At 32.9% G+C, this 20410-nt stretch overlaps 1 protein-coding gene across 1 annotated transcript in view; it reads left to right on the forward strand.

Moving 5' to 3' along the window:
* The window catches only part of LOC108741407 (synaptotagmin-10-like), a 150540-nt gene that overhangs the window by 8994 nt on the left and 121136 nt on the right, over positions 1–20410 (forward strand). The window contains exon 2 of the mRNA XM_025977428.1: positions 8198–8464. Within this exon, the coding sequence (XP_025833213.1) occupies positions 8371–8464 (94 nt within the window). The 5' untranslated portion in view covers positions 8198–8370. The remainder of the gene's footprint in view (positions 1–8197; positions 8465–20410) is intronic.

Genomic DNA, 20410 nt, shown 5'->3' on the forward strand with positions numbered 1-20410 from the left:
GAAATTTAACAAGTAGGCCAGATCTGGAACACATTCGTCTAACTAATGGTCCAAGTCGCCGTTCCAAAGCAACGGGCCAAGGGTAAATAAGTAATATGTCTTCCATAAACTAGATCAATGAAGGGGGAAACGTAAAAGTAAGTTAATGATGTCCGCTGTTGATTTAAACCTTTAACCTAAGAATAATTGCACACGTAAGATATAACGTTTTTAATGGAATGAAACTACGTTGAATGCCTTCAATGAAATCAGATTTCCAGAAATAAGAAGTAGATAAAACAGTAACTTCGACGGAATTTTGAAGCAAACAAAAGTTTAACCAAAGTCATTGATGCATCCAAATGAAAAAATGTCAGGTTATTTAGTATTTCACAAACATCCCTACAAAATTATCCAAGCATAAAGATTTTTATTCTTCATAACTACAAGATATTCAAAAGGTACGAGAAACCGTTGTTATCGTAGATTCAAAAATTCCTGATGGTAACATATGTTTGCAGGACATAAACGTGTTTGATATAAATGGAAGAATAACCCTAAAATTAGAATGAGAATTAGTTCTTATATTCAATGAGCAATAGAAACGGTAAAACTGACTTTTACGTACATACATAGGTAAGTAAATATTTTAATACGTAAAATTACAATATGAGCCTACCTTTATTAAGCAAAAGTTAACATATATCTTTAGTACCCCCCTGTAGCTAGCCTTTAACTCGTTATTGCTTGTCCTGTAAAGACTAGTCATAGAAGAGCACTATGAAAAGTGGAACTTTTCATCATCATCATGATAAATTCTTAGTCTGGTACCCGTGCACTGAAACTGTGAGACAAGCAAGTGTATAGAAGTATTCACAAGTGCCGTGTATTTACACGGCAAAAATTGTTTTCAGGATCGTTTTTCTCTCTGAATTGTGCAGTTAACAGAAGAAATTATAAAGTGTGGCGGATAATAACACCGCTATATTTAATTTAAAACGTATATTTGACTAAACATTATATTACACCCTTTTGTAAATATTTCTACTCGAATTCTTTTGTATCTGTCTTTCTATTATTATTATTCTCTGTGAAAATATTTGGAACAGTGTATTCAAATTGTTTTGTATTCAATTCTATCGCTATCAATAACTTTTATTACTTGTACTTTCCAGTAATCCCTATTAATATTTCAGCTTCGCGTACTAACTTCTTGCAATTTTACGCATAATTCATCGAAACTCCTAATGGACATTCGAAAATAATTAAAAAATTTGGAGCTATCCTCTCGTAGCTCATGAAATAATGTTACAAATTCACCCATCAATTGTCTGTTTTCAAGTAGTGGATGAAGCCAAAATCTTCTTGTTTTTTGTGCTTTTCTGCGAATATGCCATATCATTAGTAACAACATGTGCGGTGTGAACGCAAAGCAAAACGAAATTACGGCATGGCACGGCACGGAACGGTTGCCGTTAGAAAACCGTCTGTGTGAAAGGAGGGTAACCTTTTCTTTCCCACCGCGCCCATCGTTTCTGTTTTGCACTTGTACAGCGCCACGTTCCAGACATACACCATAACAATTTTTTTTTAATTTCTAAATTAACCGTTCGCGAGCACAGTGACTTCCTTTTATTGAAGACGACTCGATCCTGCACTATCTTCAGCCTTATATCCCTACCATTCCTTTTATCCTGACTTATTTTACTTTCAAGATATCGAAAATCAGCAACTTTTTCTAATTTTTCGTCTCCTATCTTTATATTTTTCATAGCGATAATAATAAATAGGTACCATTAGCAACTCCGTTCTTTAGCAACGTGATGGTAATCAAACAACGAAAAGGGAGAAAAGGATAGACGAAAATGTTTGAATGTTTTGAGCAACACTTAACTAGGAATGCCCAAATATTTAAACCTTCTTCGTACTGTCACTTTACAAAATGTGTGGCAAATATAACCAGAGTATGTTGTCTCTCGAAATTAATTTTGTGCGAACATGCACGAGACATCTTACCCCTTGAATTAATTTGCGCTAAAAGCACAAACGTGGTATCTGACAATAACTGACATGAAAATTTGAAACAATATATAAGTAGCTTCACAAGTACTTTTATGTACGTACTGTAATTATGAACGTTATTCCTTTATATTTAATTAATCTAAGCCACTTTTCATTAATCTACTTTCTTTTGTTAACATTGTCTTTCTATGTAACATTCATCAATAAACAACATTATCAATTCAAGAACTAAAATAATTCGAAGTGGTCTGTATTCTGTCGAAACTGCCAGACACGGATCGCGGTTTCGATCTTTTTGGATCTCATCAGCGCGTCGCAGGAGCATACGTAATCCTAAAATGTAGCATCGTGCTACAGATGGCGTTTGCTGCGCCATTTGTAGTATTTTCTAAATTCAAGAACTATAAATAAAACTGACCTACGTATGTCTGTGTTTCAAAATTTTCAAAATATGTATATTCATCAAGTAGGTACACAAAAAGAAAACTAAACCTGAATCTTAGGTCAGGAAGATCTAGTACCAGCAACAAAAATTTATTAAACTTATATAAAAACTTGTATGATAATAATGTGTTACGGTCAACTTTAACCTTACATTCATTTTTATAATAGCTTTTGTGACGAAATATTAGAGCGTGATTATACTTTCAATGAATCAAATTTTGGTTATTAGGAACTAATAAGCATTCAGTTCAACAAAGTTATTTTAAAAACTCATAAAATATCAACCGGAAGGTTTTTGTAATGCATACGTCATCAAAATACTAAACTAAAAAGACTTGTAATGTATATATGAAATATATTGGTCAAAGTTAAATCATGAAGAAAGTTTGAAAAGGAAAAATCTACTCCCTTTCGAAGCCCACTATGTGCATTCAATAATCATTATCATCATCATAAGGTCGTAAGACTAGTTGGACACGCACCTCCACTATTTCCTAGCCTGCGCTAATGTTCGCATTTCGCTAAAATTAGAACAACCCACATCCTTGACTATTTGCCAATAATAATCTAATCTGGGCCTATCTCTACCCCTCCTAACTCCTGTTTCTGCCTCTTGTATGTCAAATAGACCTTCATGCCTGAGAAGGTGTCCTACCAACCTATCTCACCCATTTCGTATTGACTTCCATAGAGATATTATCTTTCATACACACTCATCATCATCATAAGGTCGTCAGTCCTAAGACTGGCTGGACACGTACCTCCGCTCTTTCCTATCCTGAGCTAAACTTCAATTTTCCCTACAATTAGTACAACCCACATCCTTAACTATTTGCGAACAGTAATCTAATCTAAGTCTACCCCTACCCCTCCTAACTCCTGTTGCTGCCTCTAATATGTCTCTGACTAGATCTTAGTGTTTGAGAAGGTGTTCTACCAACCTATATCGCCTATTTCTTATTGACTTCCATAGAGTCCTCTGTTCTCCTATTCTTTCAAGTACCTCTTCATTTTTAACCTTCTCAATCCACGGGATCCTCATCATTCGTCTGTAACACCACATTTCGAACGCTACTAATATTTCCTTTTCCTCAGGGCCCACCGTCCATGTTTCGCATCCGTACAGCATCGCCCTCCAAACAATCCTTTTCGAATTTCTAAATTAACCGTTCGCGAGCATGGAAATGACTTCTTTTTATTGAAAGCGACTCGACCCTGCGCTATCATCTACTTTTATCCCTACTTTTGTTTCCGTCCTGACTCATTTGACTTCCTTTATAATTAAAAACAGTCGCTTCTTCTAGTTTGTCGTCTCCTATCTTTATATTCGCTCTTTCCCTACTTTTTCTTCTCTTGCAAACCACTATTTTTGTTTTACTTTTTTTTTGTTTTCTTACGGTACTGTTTTGTTAATCCCGATTCCGTTTTATTTAAAACTATATCTAATTCCTTCTTGCTAGATGCTAATACTGCTATATCATCTGCAAATCTAAGCATACTAATCGTTTTCCCCTGTATATCTACCCCTACAGTTCCTTGTCTGACTCCCTTCCTAATATTTACTTCTCAACGTTGCAGCCCCAGCTCCATAACTGCTTGTTGCTCTTTATACAAACTATGTATCACTCTTCTATCTCTATAATTTATTCCTACATTTTTAAGTATATTTAACATCTTGTCCTTTTTAACATTGTCAAGACCTTTGTTAGGATTTTGGATCCTAAGCTACTTAACTTAACTTAAAATAAGGTACTGTTCGCACTTTTATATGTTGTATTTTTCAATTACAAAAATGTTCTAAATCTTATAAATTTTTCTGTTTGTTACTTTATTTCTTTTTTCTCTCCTCCTTTCTGTCTAGATACTATCTTATATTTCTAAATTCCCACCACTTTCTGGGGGTTGACCAAACGTGTTCTTGTAGAGGGGTTTGTGCAGTTTTTTGAACTTAACTTTTGAAAATAATAATAATAATAAAAAACTTGAGGCAAGGGCACTGTCGGCCTGTAACAAAGACACGTTCGGTTGTAATAAAACTAATACAAATAGATTTTGGAAATAGAATAAATAAAAGAAGTTTTGAAGTAAAAAGTATAAAAGAGGTTTATAAGGGGTGTTGTAATTTTGGGATAGGTTGCCGGTTCAGGGTAAATTACATGCAGAAATGCCGAAGCGAGAGAAGTTTTATAGAATGTTATTGTTAATTGAAGAAAATGTAGGCGGTGGTTGTTAAAATTGTAAGGAAGGAATATTTTTTAAAGGATGTTGTAAAAGTGAGATTTTTAAAGAGTAATAGAAGAGAACGATTGTCAGCATTTCGTAGAAGTAGAAAGAAAAGATATGTTTATAATATTAGATGGGTTTATAACACCTTTTTCTAAATTTACAAATCCTATGTAGGCACTCTCTTCTTTTTCTCCTAATAGTTTTTTCCCTCCTTTTGTTCGTCCTCTGCACAATTCTAGTTAAGATTTTGGACGCATGGGAAGTTAAGCTAATTGTTCTAAATGTCCAATAATCATATACATGTTTAAACAAATTCAGCTGTACCAACTAATATATATTAAATGCACATAGTGAGGACATTTAAAGATGAGAACACTTCCCCGAATAGTATATCCCTATATGTTCAATATCAACAACTGGAGTTAATATTGTGCAAGCAACAAGTTAGTATTTTGAGTGCTTTGGCGTTTCCTAGAAATAACGCCAGGCGGAGCAGCATATATGCTTTGTCTGTATTCGATCGTATCGGTCCGGGAGGAGGAAGGGATGGCGGCGTACAGTGGAACCAATTTGTAAAATGTATAATTTCGATCGATGTACTCAAAATTTGTACGAAACAATTGCATGTTGCAAACCTGTTGCGGAATTCGATTTACAAGCATAAACAGCTTTATGAGTAGGTGCATCAACGAAACAGAGAAATTTGTCTCTAAAAGTTTTGTAGATTAAACATTTCCATGTTACTTGTTCTCTCTATCATCAAATTGTGGCAAAAATTGATTCTCTATAAATCTGACTGTCGCAATAGTAATATCGGAGTTTTCAACATGTAAAAGTTTTTAAAACAGTAATGACTGTTGCTTCCATATCTACTCCTATTTCTAGGGTTTTGAACCTCAAAAGGGAAAAAGAAGCCCTTACAGGATCACTGCGTTGACCGTCTGTCTGTCAAAACCGTTCTTCTTAGGCATCAAATTATAATTAATATCAAATACTCGGGTCTGCAATCCCTTGGAGCTATAAAAATATCAAACTTCTAAGAATCAAAATTTATAGGGTAGTTTCCGTTGACGCAGAATCATGAAATTTGATAATAAGCAATGTTTTATAGCACAGGTAAAGGGAAAAATCCGAAAATCGTAAATTTGTAGTTACCTACAACATAAAAAAATACTTTTCTATTGTGATATCGTAATTATACGTTATGAGGTTCAATTTTGGGGAGTAACTTGAAACATACTTGGAAAAAGCGGGAAAAATATTCGAAACTCGATTTCCAAACTATTTATATATGAAGTACGACACATTCGAACTTGGCCGGTTTTTGGCACTAGAATGTGGAATCAGAAACATTTTGACGGGAAATATTATTTGAATCAAAACCAATAAAATCTTTTTTGATTCCACATTCTGATAATGTTAATTATTAGTAATACTCGATATTGGGAAAGCTGTTGTGAAGCATAGGTAGTATTAATTTATTTATTTATTTCATAAGGGTAAAACCCCATTTTACAAATATAATAGCATCGAAATGTTAATGTTAATACTAGCTACTACAAAACTGGAATCTTGCTTCTGATACAGTCAGTAAATTTGTCAATGGTACAATTAAATAAATCAATATCTTCGAAATATTTCATTTCATACAATTTTTAAGAATATAGATTGCTACTTTTTTATTATATTATATAAAAGATTTACAAGAATTGAAATACATAAATGTTTATAGATATAAGTGCATAAGAGCATAAAATTTATATAATTTCTGAGATGATTGTAAGTTAACAATGATTATCATCAGTCGGTAGTAAGTGAGTGCACTGTATTGTACTGATAATACGTAGTTTCCATTTGTAAATGGTGTCATAAAATTTCCATAGTCTTGATAGTCTTATGATATGCCCATTTCAATCGATCTTAGGATTATCTTTCATACACACTCATCATCATCATAAGGTCGTCAGTCCTAAGACTGGTTGGACACGTACCTCCACTCTTTCCTATCCTGAGCTAAACTTCGATTTCCCCTAAAATTAGAACAACCCACATCCTTAACTATTTGCGAACAGTAATCTAGTCTAGGTCTACCCCTACCCCTCCTAACTCCTGTTGCTGCGTCTAATATGTCTCTGACTAGATCTTAGTGTCTGAGAAGGTGTTCTACCAACCTATCTCGCCTATTTCTTATTGACTTCTATAGAGTCCTCTGTTCTCCTATTCTTTCTAATGCCTCTTCATTTCTAACCTTTTCTACCCACGTTATCCTCATCATTCGCCTATAACACCACATTTCGAAGGCTTCTAACCTTTTCTTTTCCGCCGCGCCTACTGTCCATGTTTCGCACCCGTAAAACACCGCGCTCCAAACTATATCCCTACTACTTCTTCTGTCCTGACTTATCTGACTTCCTAGATATCTAAAATCAGCCACTTCTTCTAATTTTTGGTCTCTTATCTTTATATTCGCTCTTTCCCTATTTTTTCTTCTCTTGCATACCAATATTTCAGTTTTACTTTTATTTATTTTCATACAGTACTGTTTTGTCAGTACCGCTTCTATTTTATTTAAAGCCATCTCTAAGTCCTCCTTGCTAGATGCCAATACTGCTATATAACCTGCAAATCTAAGCATGCTAATAATAATTTCCATCCCAGAATAAACAAGAATTATACTTAAAAAAAGGTAAATGTATTTTATGCATTTTCTGTAAGTAAACCACCTGACTGAAAACAAAATAGCGATGTAAGCAATTTTTATAGTACGCTGAATTCAATTGATATTTGATTTTCTCTAAAATTATGCATTTTTCACAATTGTATTTCATATGGAGCATACGACATAATGTTGTGCACTAACATAAGAACATTACTTGAAAAAATAATAAAGTTGCTTCATTCCTTGTACTCCACACGGAATACAATTTAAGTGTTAGTAAAAAAGTACACAATTTTGAAGAAAATCATGCATCAGCCTAACTGAGTATGCTATATATAATTAGATAATTATGTTATATTTTTCCTTACAATTCTACTACTTAGTTATCAGACTAGTAGTGCAACAAAAAATTTAAGGTATAAGTTACATTACAATATAATTTTTCTTTGTTTTGGGGCTGAAATTGAGCCTTGTTAATACCCGTCCTTTACTACAACAAACATTAGGTACTGATCGGGCACGTGTTTCGCCTACATTTTACGTGGACATTGTCAGCGCGTGACTGACGTGGGGTCTTTCTCTTTTCATTTATTTATTTATTTGATTATCGCAGCCTCCTACTCTCCGTTTTGTTATAAATGTTAGACAAAAGGTAATAGGATTTTACAATTTCATCCCTTTTATTTTACGATAGATCTCTACTACTATAGTAAAAACATATCTAAATCTAGTGAAGAACTCTTAAAAAGTCATAATTTCTTCTAAACTTAGATTAGACTTACAATTAAATCGGAATTAAATTAAAAAGACGTATTAAAGTATTAACAAAATAGATACATTTTGCAATTTCGTCGTTCTGTGTTCCAGCTGGAACGGCTGCTCGGCAGCGGTGCATCCTGGCCACCTTGCTCGTACTACCCTTAACCGAGACCTGACATTGGCCTCCACCAATACAGGGCTAGGTCGCCGTGACGTCACGGGATGCGTGTAGCCGCGTTCCCGCCAACTTTGATCGCTCGACGCTCACTGATTCTTCGACCATGGGACTTGTGAGAAGTCCTCTACCTTCAATTGTTCCTCCCAGTGAAGAAGTTAACTTCTCTAGTGCGTCGAGTGATATTTCCTCCGGGGGCGGTGAGTAAAACTTTCAAATTGCTTTGCAACCACTTGATTAATTAAAATGCATTTTCGAGAAAAAAAGTTTCAACTTGTTGAAAGTTCTATTGAAAGCTCTTCTTATAATTAGTTTGCGTAAAGTTTCTTTCAATTACTTAGATGTTCATAAAAGTAACCAAATGAGGTTAATTAGTTAATAGTTTCTAAAATACAGGGTTACAATTGCAAAAATGATACAACAAAACTATTGTTGTTCTCCTTAAAATCAATTTCGGGAAATTTGAGCTCTAGTGATAGAGAAGTTATATGCACTTTGAACAATTTATTTCTGTATTTGAATAGTTTGAAATATGCGAATGAAATTGTTGTAATTATATTGGAATCGTCTACATAAATGGAACTTCAATAAAGTGCTAGTTAGGGAAAACTGCTGTATTTAATTTAGTTTTTCTTATAATTCTTAACTAGCTCGAGTCCGGCACAACTTCTATTGCAGTTACCCGAGACTCAATTAAGAACAAGAAGCTAACACCGGAAAGTTTTGTAACTCTCATTTATAATTTCAACTTTCTTAAAAGTACTTAAAATTAGATAAATGTGTATTTACGTAATTTAACCCTTTAAAAGACATAGCTTTTTAAAAACTTCATTGTAAATAACCAATTCCAAGATGAGGTATCCGATTAAGTAGATTGCAATTAAATTATTATTGTGCTAGATCAAATAAGCAAATTTTCTGACAGAAAGTATAAGTAACAGTTCATTTATAAATATTGATTTAGATCTCAAAAGAGAAAATCTTCTTCCGAAAACTCAGCCAGTATTCTACGTATTAACGTAACATGAACATGTAGTCAAAGATGTATTCAATGTTACCAACAGAAGTATACTTTTGAACAGTTTGAAATGTTTACTTCTAGAATAAGAAAAAACCGATTAGCAAATTTGATGAGGTATTTTTCTCCGTAAAGAGTAATGGTAGGATAATTTCTAGATGTGACCCTCTTGAAAAATTGTTTATAAAGCTAGCTCGAGCAGGAAAAATTAATTTAATAAATTAAAGTTGGAAAACGAGCGACTGGTAAAATATTATTTTCTTTTTTTCCAAAACTCAATTAAAATCAAAATGGAATAAGGAAGAGGGTGTTAGAAATGAAATTTTACTTTCGTTGTAACCATTGCTACATTACCTTGAGTTGTATGTCTAAAAAGCTTTTGATTGTTTTGCTGTCTATCTGCTTGTCCGTTTATTTGTCAATTTATGTATCTGACACTTTCAACCACTTCCCATTGTCGTAACACGTTGTGTGCTATATTACGCGTTCCGAAGAATTATACATATAATAAAACGAAAGAAATAATTTTTTCAAATCATCGTTCCTTGAAGTTTTATTTTTCAGTTGTATGAATTTAAAATTCTTTAATTACTTTTAAATACATTTCAAAAAGAAACAATTAATTCATAATCAGAATTTAGGTATAACGTCTAACTTCGCAGTTAATATTAGGTAACTCTAATCCAATTAATCAAAATACATACTTTCATTAGAAGAGAGGCGAAAGCATTTATTACTAAAACTAGTGACAGTATCAGACATCTTTGATTTCTATAAGGAGGAGGAGTGCCAGGTGTGCCGTATTATTTTTCCATTTCTATCAAAAAAAAAAGAAAACGACATCAAAGCTGTCCAGTTGTGTGACCTTTATTAATTTATTAATCTATTTTCTTTATTTGCTACTATTTCACAATTTCACACCTTATAATTACTCAACCGATCGTCATGAAATGTTGTACACATATTCTCAGCGGTACAGCAAAGGGTATATAGGGGACTTTTTATCCAGAAAAAAATACTGTTCTCGACGGATAGAACAAAATTAGTTCCAGTCGTCGTCGATGATCTCTGACACGTATTTAGGACATCAACGCGTGTGAAAATTAGTAATAAATAAATCAGTGTGTAAATGGATGATTATTATTGTTATCTGTCATACTGACATGTGGAGCAGACAATGTAGTATTAGAAGAAAGCTTAAGAAAAATTACTACAAAACGACAATGGATAAGTAGATAAATAATATTTTTTTGTATTTACACTCTTATAACGTCCAAAACAACGGCTCACTTTTTCATTTGACTTTTATAATGAGACATGCCATAGACTTTAATTATTTATTATTTGTTTTTCTCCTTTTTGAACATATAAACGAGAAACAATACCACTTACACTTATACCTTAATTAAGGTAATATGTATTAGTTAATAATTTTTGAATTTTGTAAAAAATATATGGCAACCTATCACAGATTGTAAAAATTTATAAACATAGGAATACCCTGAAAAATCGAATTACACATGCAATTATTTAAGTAAATAATTATTCGTTTACAAAGAGTAATAGGTAGGTAAACAAGGAAATTTTACGTTAGTAAATACTTTTGACTAAACGTCTCATCATCACTGTACCAAAGTAATAACATAAATTTAACATAATGGTGGATTTAGTAAAACAACCAAAATTAACTTTTAATATTTACATTGTAAATATACGAGATCTGTTCAAAAAGTTTCGCGAATTTTACCTCGGGTTACATATACTCGATTTTCGATGTTTTTGTGGTGATAAGTTGGTACTTATGTATACCGATAAGTTCGGTCATGTTGAATGTTTAGTTGGTTATTGACAGCTGCTTTGCTTACTCGTGTATTGGGTCGTCTTCGATTTTTGCCTACTCCAAAGAAATGGATCAAAGAATCTGTATCACATTTTGTGTGAAGTGCGCGGACGCATTCCGAATGTTGACTGTGGCATATGGTGAAGCTACCTTGTACCGAAGCAACGTTTACTGGGATCCGTCAAATGGGCATACGCCATCTGGTGGCAAAATTTGTAACTCGAATGAGGGAAAAATTTACATAGGAACTGTGCACGCAAATTGTAAAATTGTTTATTAAAATAATAAAACACGTTAAACAAGTAAAAAAAGTTTTGATGATGGAGTCGACGAAGTTTTCTTCTAAAGTTAAATCAAATAAAAAGTTAATATGTTCAGTGAAAAGCTGCAATAGCACTTCAGACATAGATCTTCACTCTTCACCTATATTAACTCCTTCCAAATAAAAACTAACCGTTTTATATATGTAAAAAATATATTCGGAAAATTAGAGAAAAAAGTAAAGTAATAGAAGCTTGGATGAAGGCAGTGGGTATCAAAGAAGTGAATTCCGGAATAAAAATTTGTTCACGTCATTTTAATGCACATGATTATATTTCAGCAAGTATTTACCATCAGCCATAACCTTAATATTTAAAACTAAAATCATACTAAAATTATAAAGTGAGAAATTATTTATTCCTGTGTAATTAACTTAACACATTTCTAATGATACGATATAAGTATTTTGAGGTTAAGAACCTACCTGCTGCAATACAACAAAGTTGGAATAATGTGTTTGCAACGTTCTCTTAAATCGGCTTTGCACGTGCAAGTCATTGATATGATGTTGTTTAAATCACCCAGGATCACCTCACCAATTATATAACGTAAATCACTTTTTAAATCCGAAGTTTGTAAAAAGTAGGCAGTAAACTTGAATGGAAACGGAATTTGAAGGCTAGCTTCCGGATTTGTTATTTCCGAATTTTATAATGCGATTGGCATTAAAAACACGCTCACCTTCAACGAAATTTCCTTTCCGAGGCTTTGTGTCAGCCCAATCACATATTGTGTCAATACTTATCATTTTATCGTAATTTAAAAACTTGGAAATTGCACGGTACACTATAGGAAGTACGATAAATTTTCCCTAATCGGCGCCATGTTTTTAGGCTAATCCCATTTGACAGATACCAATACAAAATGTTCTCGGAGGGCTGAGAAGATGTGAACGACGAAGAGCGAAAACAGCATCGCATTAACATTTCTAAGGAGCTGTTGGACTCTGTCCGCGACGACCCAAATTTGCTCCAGAAGGTTATAACTTATGACGAATCATGGATTTATGGTTATGACGTGGAAAATAAGGCTCAATAACCCAATGGAAGCTACAGCACGTGCCAAGACCGAAGAAAGCGCGTCCAGTTATGTCGAATGTGAAGGTTTTGTTTATCGTTTTCTTCGATTGCAGGTGCCTAGCGTATTGAGTTTTCGCCACAGGTAGAACGGTCAATATGAAATATTACCTGCAAGTTATGCGTAATTTGCGCAAAGCAATTCTCTAGAAACGCCCGGATTTGTGGAAGAACCAAAATTGACTTTTGCACCATGATAACGCCCCTGCTCACACATCGTTGCTTGTGCGTGAATTTCTGGTCAAAAACAACACACTAGTCATGCCGCAGCCACCGTATTCCACAGATCCCCCCCCCTGTGACTTTTTCTTGTTCCCGAAACTGAAGGGGCCCATGAAGGGACGACGCTACACTACGGTCAAGGAGATAAAGACGGGATCGAAGGAGCTGAACAAGATCACAAAAAAATGATTTTTTGAAGTGCTTCGAGAATTAGAAAGAACGTTGGCACTAGTGTATAATATCTGGTGGGGATTACTTTGAAGGGGACAAAATAGATATTCATTAATAAATAAATAAATCTTGAAAACACAAAATTCGCGATACTTGTTGAACAGACCTCGTATTTCTCTTAATATTTACCATAATAACAGCATCTAATAATGTGTTTGCAGTTCTATCTAAACACATAGACATAAGTACTAATTAGGCTATTAAATATGTTCGAACTCAAGAATTAGTAACGAACAATTTCATCCATGGAATTTTATTGTTAAATCTGTTAGTTCGGCACCTAAAAATGAGAAAATCACAAAGTGCTACTAAACATCAGAGTGCATTCTTGAGATCCAATCGAAAAAGCCTATTTCTTAGTTTTTTCGCGATAATTCAATAATTATGCACTTTAGGAGTATTTTACAATACTTCTTTTTGAAGAAATTAACTTTATCATCGGCATACCTTGTTGAAAAATTCTTTCCCTCTTTTTATTATCAAAAATAGTTAAAATAAAATAATGAAAATTAAATGAAAATCACAGTTTACTTTTTTTTCAGTAATTCGTTCATAACTTCTTTTTGAGGCATCTTATAATAAAGCTTAATAGAAGAGGAAGCTTATGAAAAATCACAAATTTTGTCATTCCGATGGCAAGTTTAATTTTCTACACAGTGTTGTTGTGCATAATTTTTGAGAACTAAGAAACGGACTATTTCGATTCGATCTCTAAGATGCATTCAAATATTTAGTAGCACTTTGTGATTTTATTATTTTTAGCTGCCGAACTAACATATATTAGCATGAACCCAGTTTGCTTTTGTATGAGTGATTGCAAAGCCCTTACAACTAGTCTGATATTTTTACTATTTCGATGGATTGGATTGATTTCTAAAACCTTCATTTAAATTATTTGCTATTTCGCATATACCCCATCTCAACTTGTATCTTGTGGCTCTTCACGTTATCGTTCCTTCGATTTGCTATTAAGTAGGAGATGAAACGTCTTTACACCACTTTACGTAATCTTGCGGCGAAATTGAACGTCCTTTAAAACGATTTAATACTAATCATGCAATTTCAGTACTGCGCCGAATGTTCTGAAGACGGATTAGATAGGTCCCTACTTTAATATTCAGTTTCGAAGTCACCATAAAATTGATACTATTTTAACGCGATCAGTCCCTTGAGCAAAATACTTTAAGTGTAGTTCCAGACAAAAAATTTAACAAATACGTATTACTGTGCCTCTTTTTTCTATTTTGGTGCAAATACGTATTACCGGTGGTGAAAATGTAACGATTTGATCTCTTTTGTGCTTACCTTTCAGAATGTATGGGATCTTTTTTATTAATGGTCGTAATTTGAGAAATTATCCACCATGCGTTATACGCATTTATATAAGAGGTTCAATGAAGCAAATACTGCTTCAAGCGTACACCAATAAGTCCCTCTTTATACCCCACAAGATGTTCATTTGTGCGGCAAACTTTACCAAAAATAGAATCAATCAATTACCTGAATTTCAATATTAACTAAACCAAACGCCCTCTTCTTCTCGTAACATCACAACCTGCTGTTTAGTGGATTTAGAAATACTTTAGAAAATAGAAATTTTCTTATTATTACAGGTACTTTTAGATGAAGGTAATGCCGGGAGTGTTAACTCAAAGGATAATGTTAAACAAAGTAGAAACGTAAGGAATGCCCAGTAAATTGTTCAGTATATTTCTCCAATTTCAATAATTAAACCCTGACAAAAAAGAGAAGAAAAAAATTGCTCAAGTTTTAATTAAAAAGGTTTTAAGACCAAAAAAGAAAAGTGAAAGGCAATACAACAAAACATAAAAAATAACTTAAACGAATCGAGAAATGACGCAGAATCATCGCAGCCATTGATTAAAATTCCCAAAACAGACAAAACCACTATAGGGTTAGCTTCAGGAGGTAAAGCGGTTATGCAAAAAGAGACATGTGAAAATGTAGAATTAGAAAACTCCGCTGAAAACTTAGACAATTATTTTTAAATTTTATATAACAAAAAAAAAACAATTTAACATTCTCCAATGTTGATGACAATACACCTAAATTGACCCGGATATAGCTAGAAAATATAAACTTCTGAAAGAAAACTTATAGTTTGGGGATGTAATATAAATTGACTGTATATTGTAGACGGTTCCAGCGATATCAGATCAGTTTACATCTCAGGATACTATACCCCCCTATGAAAAACCGGTTTATCAATTCTTTTTCACAGGTGGGGCAACTCTCTGGGATTTACTTTAAATACGCATAAAAAGTTAATAAACATTCTTCTAATCGACAACACTTTAGCATATAGGTACGAAGTTTTGGTAAATTCTTATAAAATGTTTTTGGTAATAGTGGGGGTGCAAAAGGATGTACGTACGTCTATTGAAGTTAAATGTTGGAGAATAAAACTATCCAACCTATTAGAATAATGGCGCTCTCGTAGTATTAGTGGAATAAATACGACACATTATATATTTTTTTACTCTTCGTACTGCCTCAATCGATAAATAAAAGACCTAAACTTTTGTATAAAATAAACTTGGCTGTCAAATGTCAAATATTATGGTTGCGTTCAAAATTTTAATTTGTGACAGAACTTGAGATTTATCAATCAATCAATCTGAAAGATAGTTAACAACTTTCATATTTATTCACCTTTTAAACCTTCTCTGGACTTCCACAAATAATTCAAGACCAAAATGAGCCAAATCTGTTCTCGAGTTTTAGCGAGACTAACGAACAACAATTCATTTATATAGATAGAAAGTAGAAGATTACTACTGCTTTTGCAATGATTTGAAAAAATTGGACAAAACTAAAGTAAATCTTCCGATAATAGTTTATGACCAAGAAGCTCAAAATCAGTCAATACTCTCGCACATTTCTACGAAAAAATGCCTGGTCACGGTGGTTATACCAACTTTTGAACGTTGGTGTCTTTTTGTTTACATTCAATTAATTACACATCAAGGAAAGTATTGCTTTTTAATCTATTTGGCACTATTCTATCACTTTCTGTAATATTTACTTTAATAAACATAATTATACGAGAGATTTTTAACAGAAAACATCTAATTTCGTATAAACGCTATACAGGTAAGGCAAAGCACATTCATTTGAGAGCATTTTTTTTCTTTTTATGTCAAGAGCAAAGAAACAAAATTTGGTGATTTCACCAATATCTCACCTTCGTGATCCGGTAGTCCGTCTCTTTCTAATATTTAGAATAGATGCGAATCTTCAATTCTTAAAGTATTTTTTTCAAAAAGGTATGTATAGCCTTGAAGCTACATTGTAGCGATACAAACACTGTAAATGATAAATGTTGTTACGAATAAAAAGCAGGACACTATATCTCAAGGAACTATAATGCCATTTGTTCATACATCGTGATATTTAAGGGTTTGCGATTGAATTCATTTAAAAAATTTTGCAAGGGTTAATCAGTTGAAGTGATATTTTTAATTCGTTCTTGATGTTTTATATAGTAGCAAAAAGAATACTGCTGAGATTTAGGTCTTCCTTATTCCTTTAAGTGAAAGATTCCCTTCCATACTAGTTTTGTAGAAACAATTGAGCTTTTCGCCCTTTTCAAATATCATCCAGCACATTTTCAACTATTTTACAAGTTTCATGTAAAAGATAAAAATATCTATGTATAATGTATACCTTATTAAACTTAGCATTCACTCATTTTTTCCAAAAGTAGACCTATACAGATACCATTAAAAAAAAAACGGACAGACAGACACACGAGTGATCCTATAAGAGCTCTGTTTTTCATTCATATATATTTGAGACCCCTATAACAAGCCCTTTCGTTTGATATGTCACACGGTACAATTTGCGAAATTATTTTTTTAAATTTATTATTGACCCCCCAAAAATAACCCCCATGTTTAAAATTAATTTATTTACGTTATGGGTTCGTGTTTCAGTCACAGAAATTCATATGTGTACTAAATTGTAACTTAATCGGTTCAGTAGATTCGGAGCAAATTGATTGTGATAGACGGACATACAGACACGTGGGTGATCAAATAAGGGTTCTGTTTTTAATTCGGACGTATAGAACCCTAAAAAAATAACTTTTACAAAATCAATACGTAAATAAGTGGCTTCTATACATTTAGTTGATACGTGGTTTTTATTTTTTATTTTAAAATGCTTGTCGTGGTTCATCTCTGTCATCGCAGTGGTCCATTAACCCTGTACAGTTGAAGATGAGACAGATCAAAGCATCAATTTTTTAATTGCATGTAGAACGGAGATGCACTTGATAGTGATTTTTTTCCGGGTATTGGATAACCGAGTACCCGGCAAAACCACTGTGGTTCGTGGTTTATGTCTTCATTCTGGAGTCTTTCTATTAAATACTACCTTCACCAACGTCCCAAACCACGTCAAGTCTTGTATAAAAAGTCGTATAACCACTAAAGTATCTGTACGAATTTTCCTATAGGTACCGAGTCGTATTTTTCAAAAGATGTTGCCCTTGACAGAATATTGTTATGTTCGTTTCTCGACTGGCTACATAGAGAAAATTAAATTTTTATGACAACGCAGAAATTACAATTTTCGATTGTGAATTACTGAATTTGTAATAATCTCAATATTGAATGTTTCTTTAAAAATTATTGCGTTTCTTAATTAACAATTAAATTTGTAAAATCAACTAAAATACTTAGTAAATTTATTTCTGCTTGGATTTTATTTTTACAAATTTGGGTCCAAATAGTAATTTTTATTATTTTCGCTTACGAACCCTAGACAAAAATTTTCAGTCTCTCTCCAGTCTCTCAGTCTTTCAGAGTTTTTAGCGTCTCTTACAGTCTTTCGCAGTCTCTCAGTTATTGCCTAGGTGTTTTTATGGATCTGTATGAGAGACTCGAACGATAAAATTGTTAATTCAGAGATTGGAGTCTCTCACAGAGAGACTGAATGAATAGAACTAAAAAATTGGAAAAAAACAGTTTTTTTGACAGTCTCTCTTAGCGATACCAAAGAGACTCAATGAGAGACGGAGACTCGAGTCTCGCTTTCAGAAACTCTGAGAGACTGAACATTTTTATCTCTGGAAGCAACGGGTTATTGGCATAATTTGTGAATATCCCTTTAATATTTAAGTAAATTTTCGTTTTTCATTTTCTCTGTGTACAACACTGTGTAGAAATACAAAATTAAACACTACTTTGTAAAAATTTCGTGTCATATTATTCTTTATAATGCTTAATGCTCAAACGGTTGTGTGAAGAAGTCAAACTAATTAACTTTACCGCCTATACAATGATTTTACTCGTGAACAGTGTTTTATTCTTCTAATGTTCATTCAGGAATTTACTTTTGCAAAGTGATGTTAAATTTAACTTCGTTATTACGTAGGCGTTCCACCCTCTTCTCTTGTTATCGAGACCGCCCATTGACACTTTAGACTTGGTTTTAAAAATTAATATAATCTTTGAAGAGGGTTCTTCCGGATCGCCTTGTTAATTATTGACAATGTACCTAACTAAACTGTATAAAGTTAGACTCTTATCTCTTATACAAAATGCAATTAATTGTTAATCACTTCGCTGTATATAATTATCGTTAAAGATAAAAAAGGGTTCACAATACTATCTACTAGTTGACTTAACTGTGCGAAAATTATTTCATAACAATTAATTTTTAATAATAACAGGAAATTTGTGTTTTTAAAACGTTTAATATAAAAATTTCTTACATACTAACTAGCAATTTAATTTTTACTTAAAACCTAGATTAAAAAGAAGTTCATGGTGATCAGTATTCTGTCGAAACTACCTGATGCGGATCGCAATTACGATCTTGTTGGATCTCATCAGCTGTCGCAAACAGTTTCGACAAAACACAGACCAACTCTGTTTGCTGCTTTAACACAGCGCGTTGTATGAAATCCTACAAATGGCGTGATAAACGCCACCTGTAGTACAATGCTACATTTAGTGGAGTTCAATATGCTCAACAATGGACCTTAAAAAGATGGATTTCTACTTGCTGAACTGATAGTGCCTATCACATAGGGGTGAGCTACGCCGTGGGTTCAGTTCAGCAAGTAGAAATCCATCAATATAATTTGTTGAATCTATTAAATTCAACTAAATGTAGTATTGTACTACAGATGGCGTTTAACGTGGCGTTTGTAGGATTTTAAAAACTAGATGAACAACAGATAACAATAAGGGGCGGGGCATAATTGAGACACATAATGATGGTGAATAAAAGTACGAATTTCCCGAATGTCGTCATAAACGAAAGTTGATGATTAGAAAGACGAAAATATCACGAACAATAGATATTTCAGAAAGTGTAATAAAACTTGATTCAACAAAAATAAAAGGAATTTCAACTACATTTGTAAAATATGTTGGAGTCAAGCTACCTAAATTATAAATTCAATAATAGATCATTTAAAAAAACCTTTAAAAGCACTTAATCAACATGGCGAAACAGAAAGTGTAATAAAACTAGACTAAACAAAGATAAAAGGAATTTGAACTACATTTGTAAAATATGTCGGAGTCAAGCTCCCTAAATTATAAAATCAATAATAGATCATTAAAAAAAACCTTTAAATGCACTTAATCAACATGGCGAAACAGAAAGTGTAATAAAACTTGACTTAACAAAGATAAAAGGAATTTGAACTACATTTGTAAAATATGTCGGAGTCAAGCTACCTAAATTATAAAATCAATAATAGATCATTAAAAAAAACCTTTAAATGCACTTAATCAACATGGCGAAACAGAAAGTGTAATAAAACTTGACTTAACAAAGATAAAAGGAATTTGAACTACATTTGTAAAATATGTCGGAGTCAAGCTACCTAAATTATAAAATCAATAATAGATCATTAAAAAAAAACCTTTAAATGCACTTAATCAACATGGCGAAACATTGTAGGTTTATGACGTAAATCGTTCAACGATGTATTTATAAAACTATATAAAATTTTTTATCAAAATCGGTTGATCCAATCCGAAGAAATTTTTTCTCAATCATCTTTCAAAAACCAGTTGAGATTTAAGAGCTGAAACTTCGAGGTATTACAAAGTAGTTTTATAGTTCCGCCATGTCTTGAAGATTACGATCCAAAATCCTCTGGGGCAATTTACATGTGCTTATCCTCCCATACCCTTTAGAACTAAAACTGTGGGTGTTAGAACAAAGATTATACTAAAACTACATTAATCATAGAAAATTTGCTCTTTATGTATGTATACGTTGTAATTTTATTAGCGGAAGTAAATTTGTAAAAGAGATGAGATCGCCGATAATAGGATATTCCAAATAGTACTTTCGATATTAATGAAATTGATTTCTGGCTTGGCTCTTGGTAGAACATATTTAATATTAAGAAAATAAAAAACCAATTTTTACCTGCTGTCTTAACAGTGCG

The sequence above is a fragment of the Agrilus planipennis genome, unplaced genomic scaffold (genome assembly GCF_000699045.2).
Source record: "Agrilus planipennis isolate EAB-ADULT unplaced genomic scaffold, Apla_2.0 scaffold300, whole genome shotgun sequence".
Classification (NCBI taxonomy): domain Eukaryota; kingdom Metazoa; phylum Arthropoda; class Insecta; order Coleoptera; family Buprestidae; genus Agrilus; species Agrilus planipennis.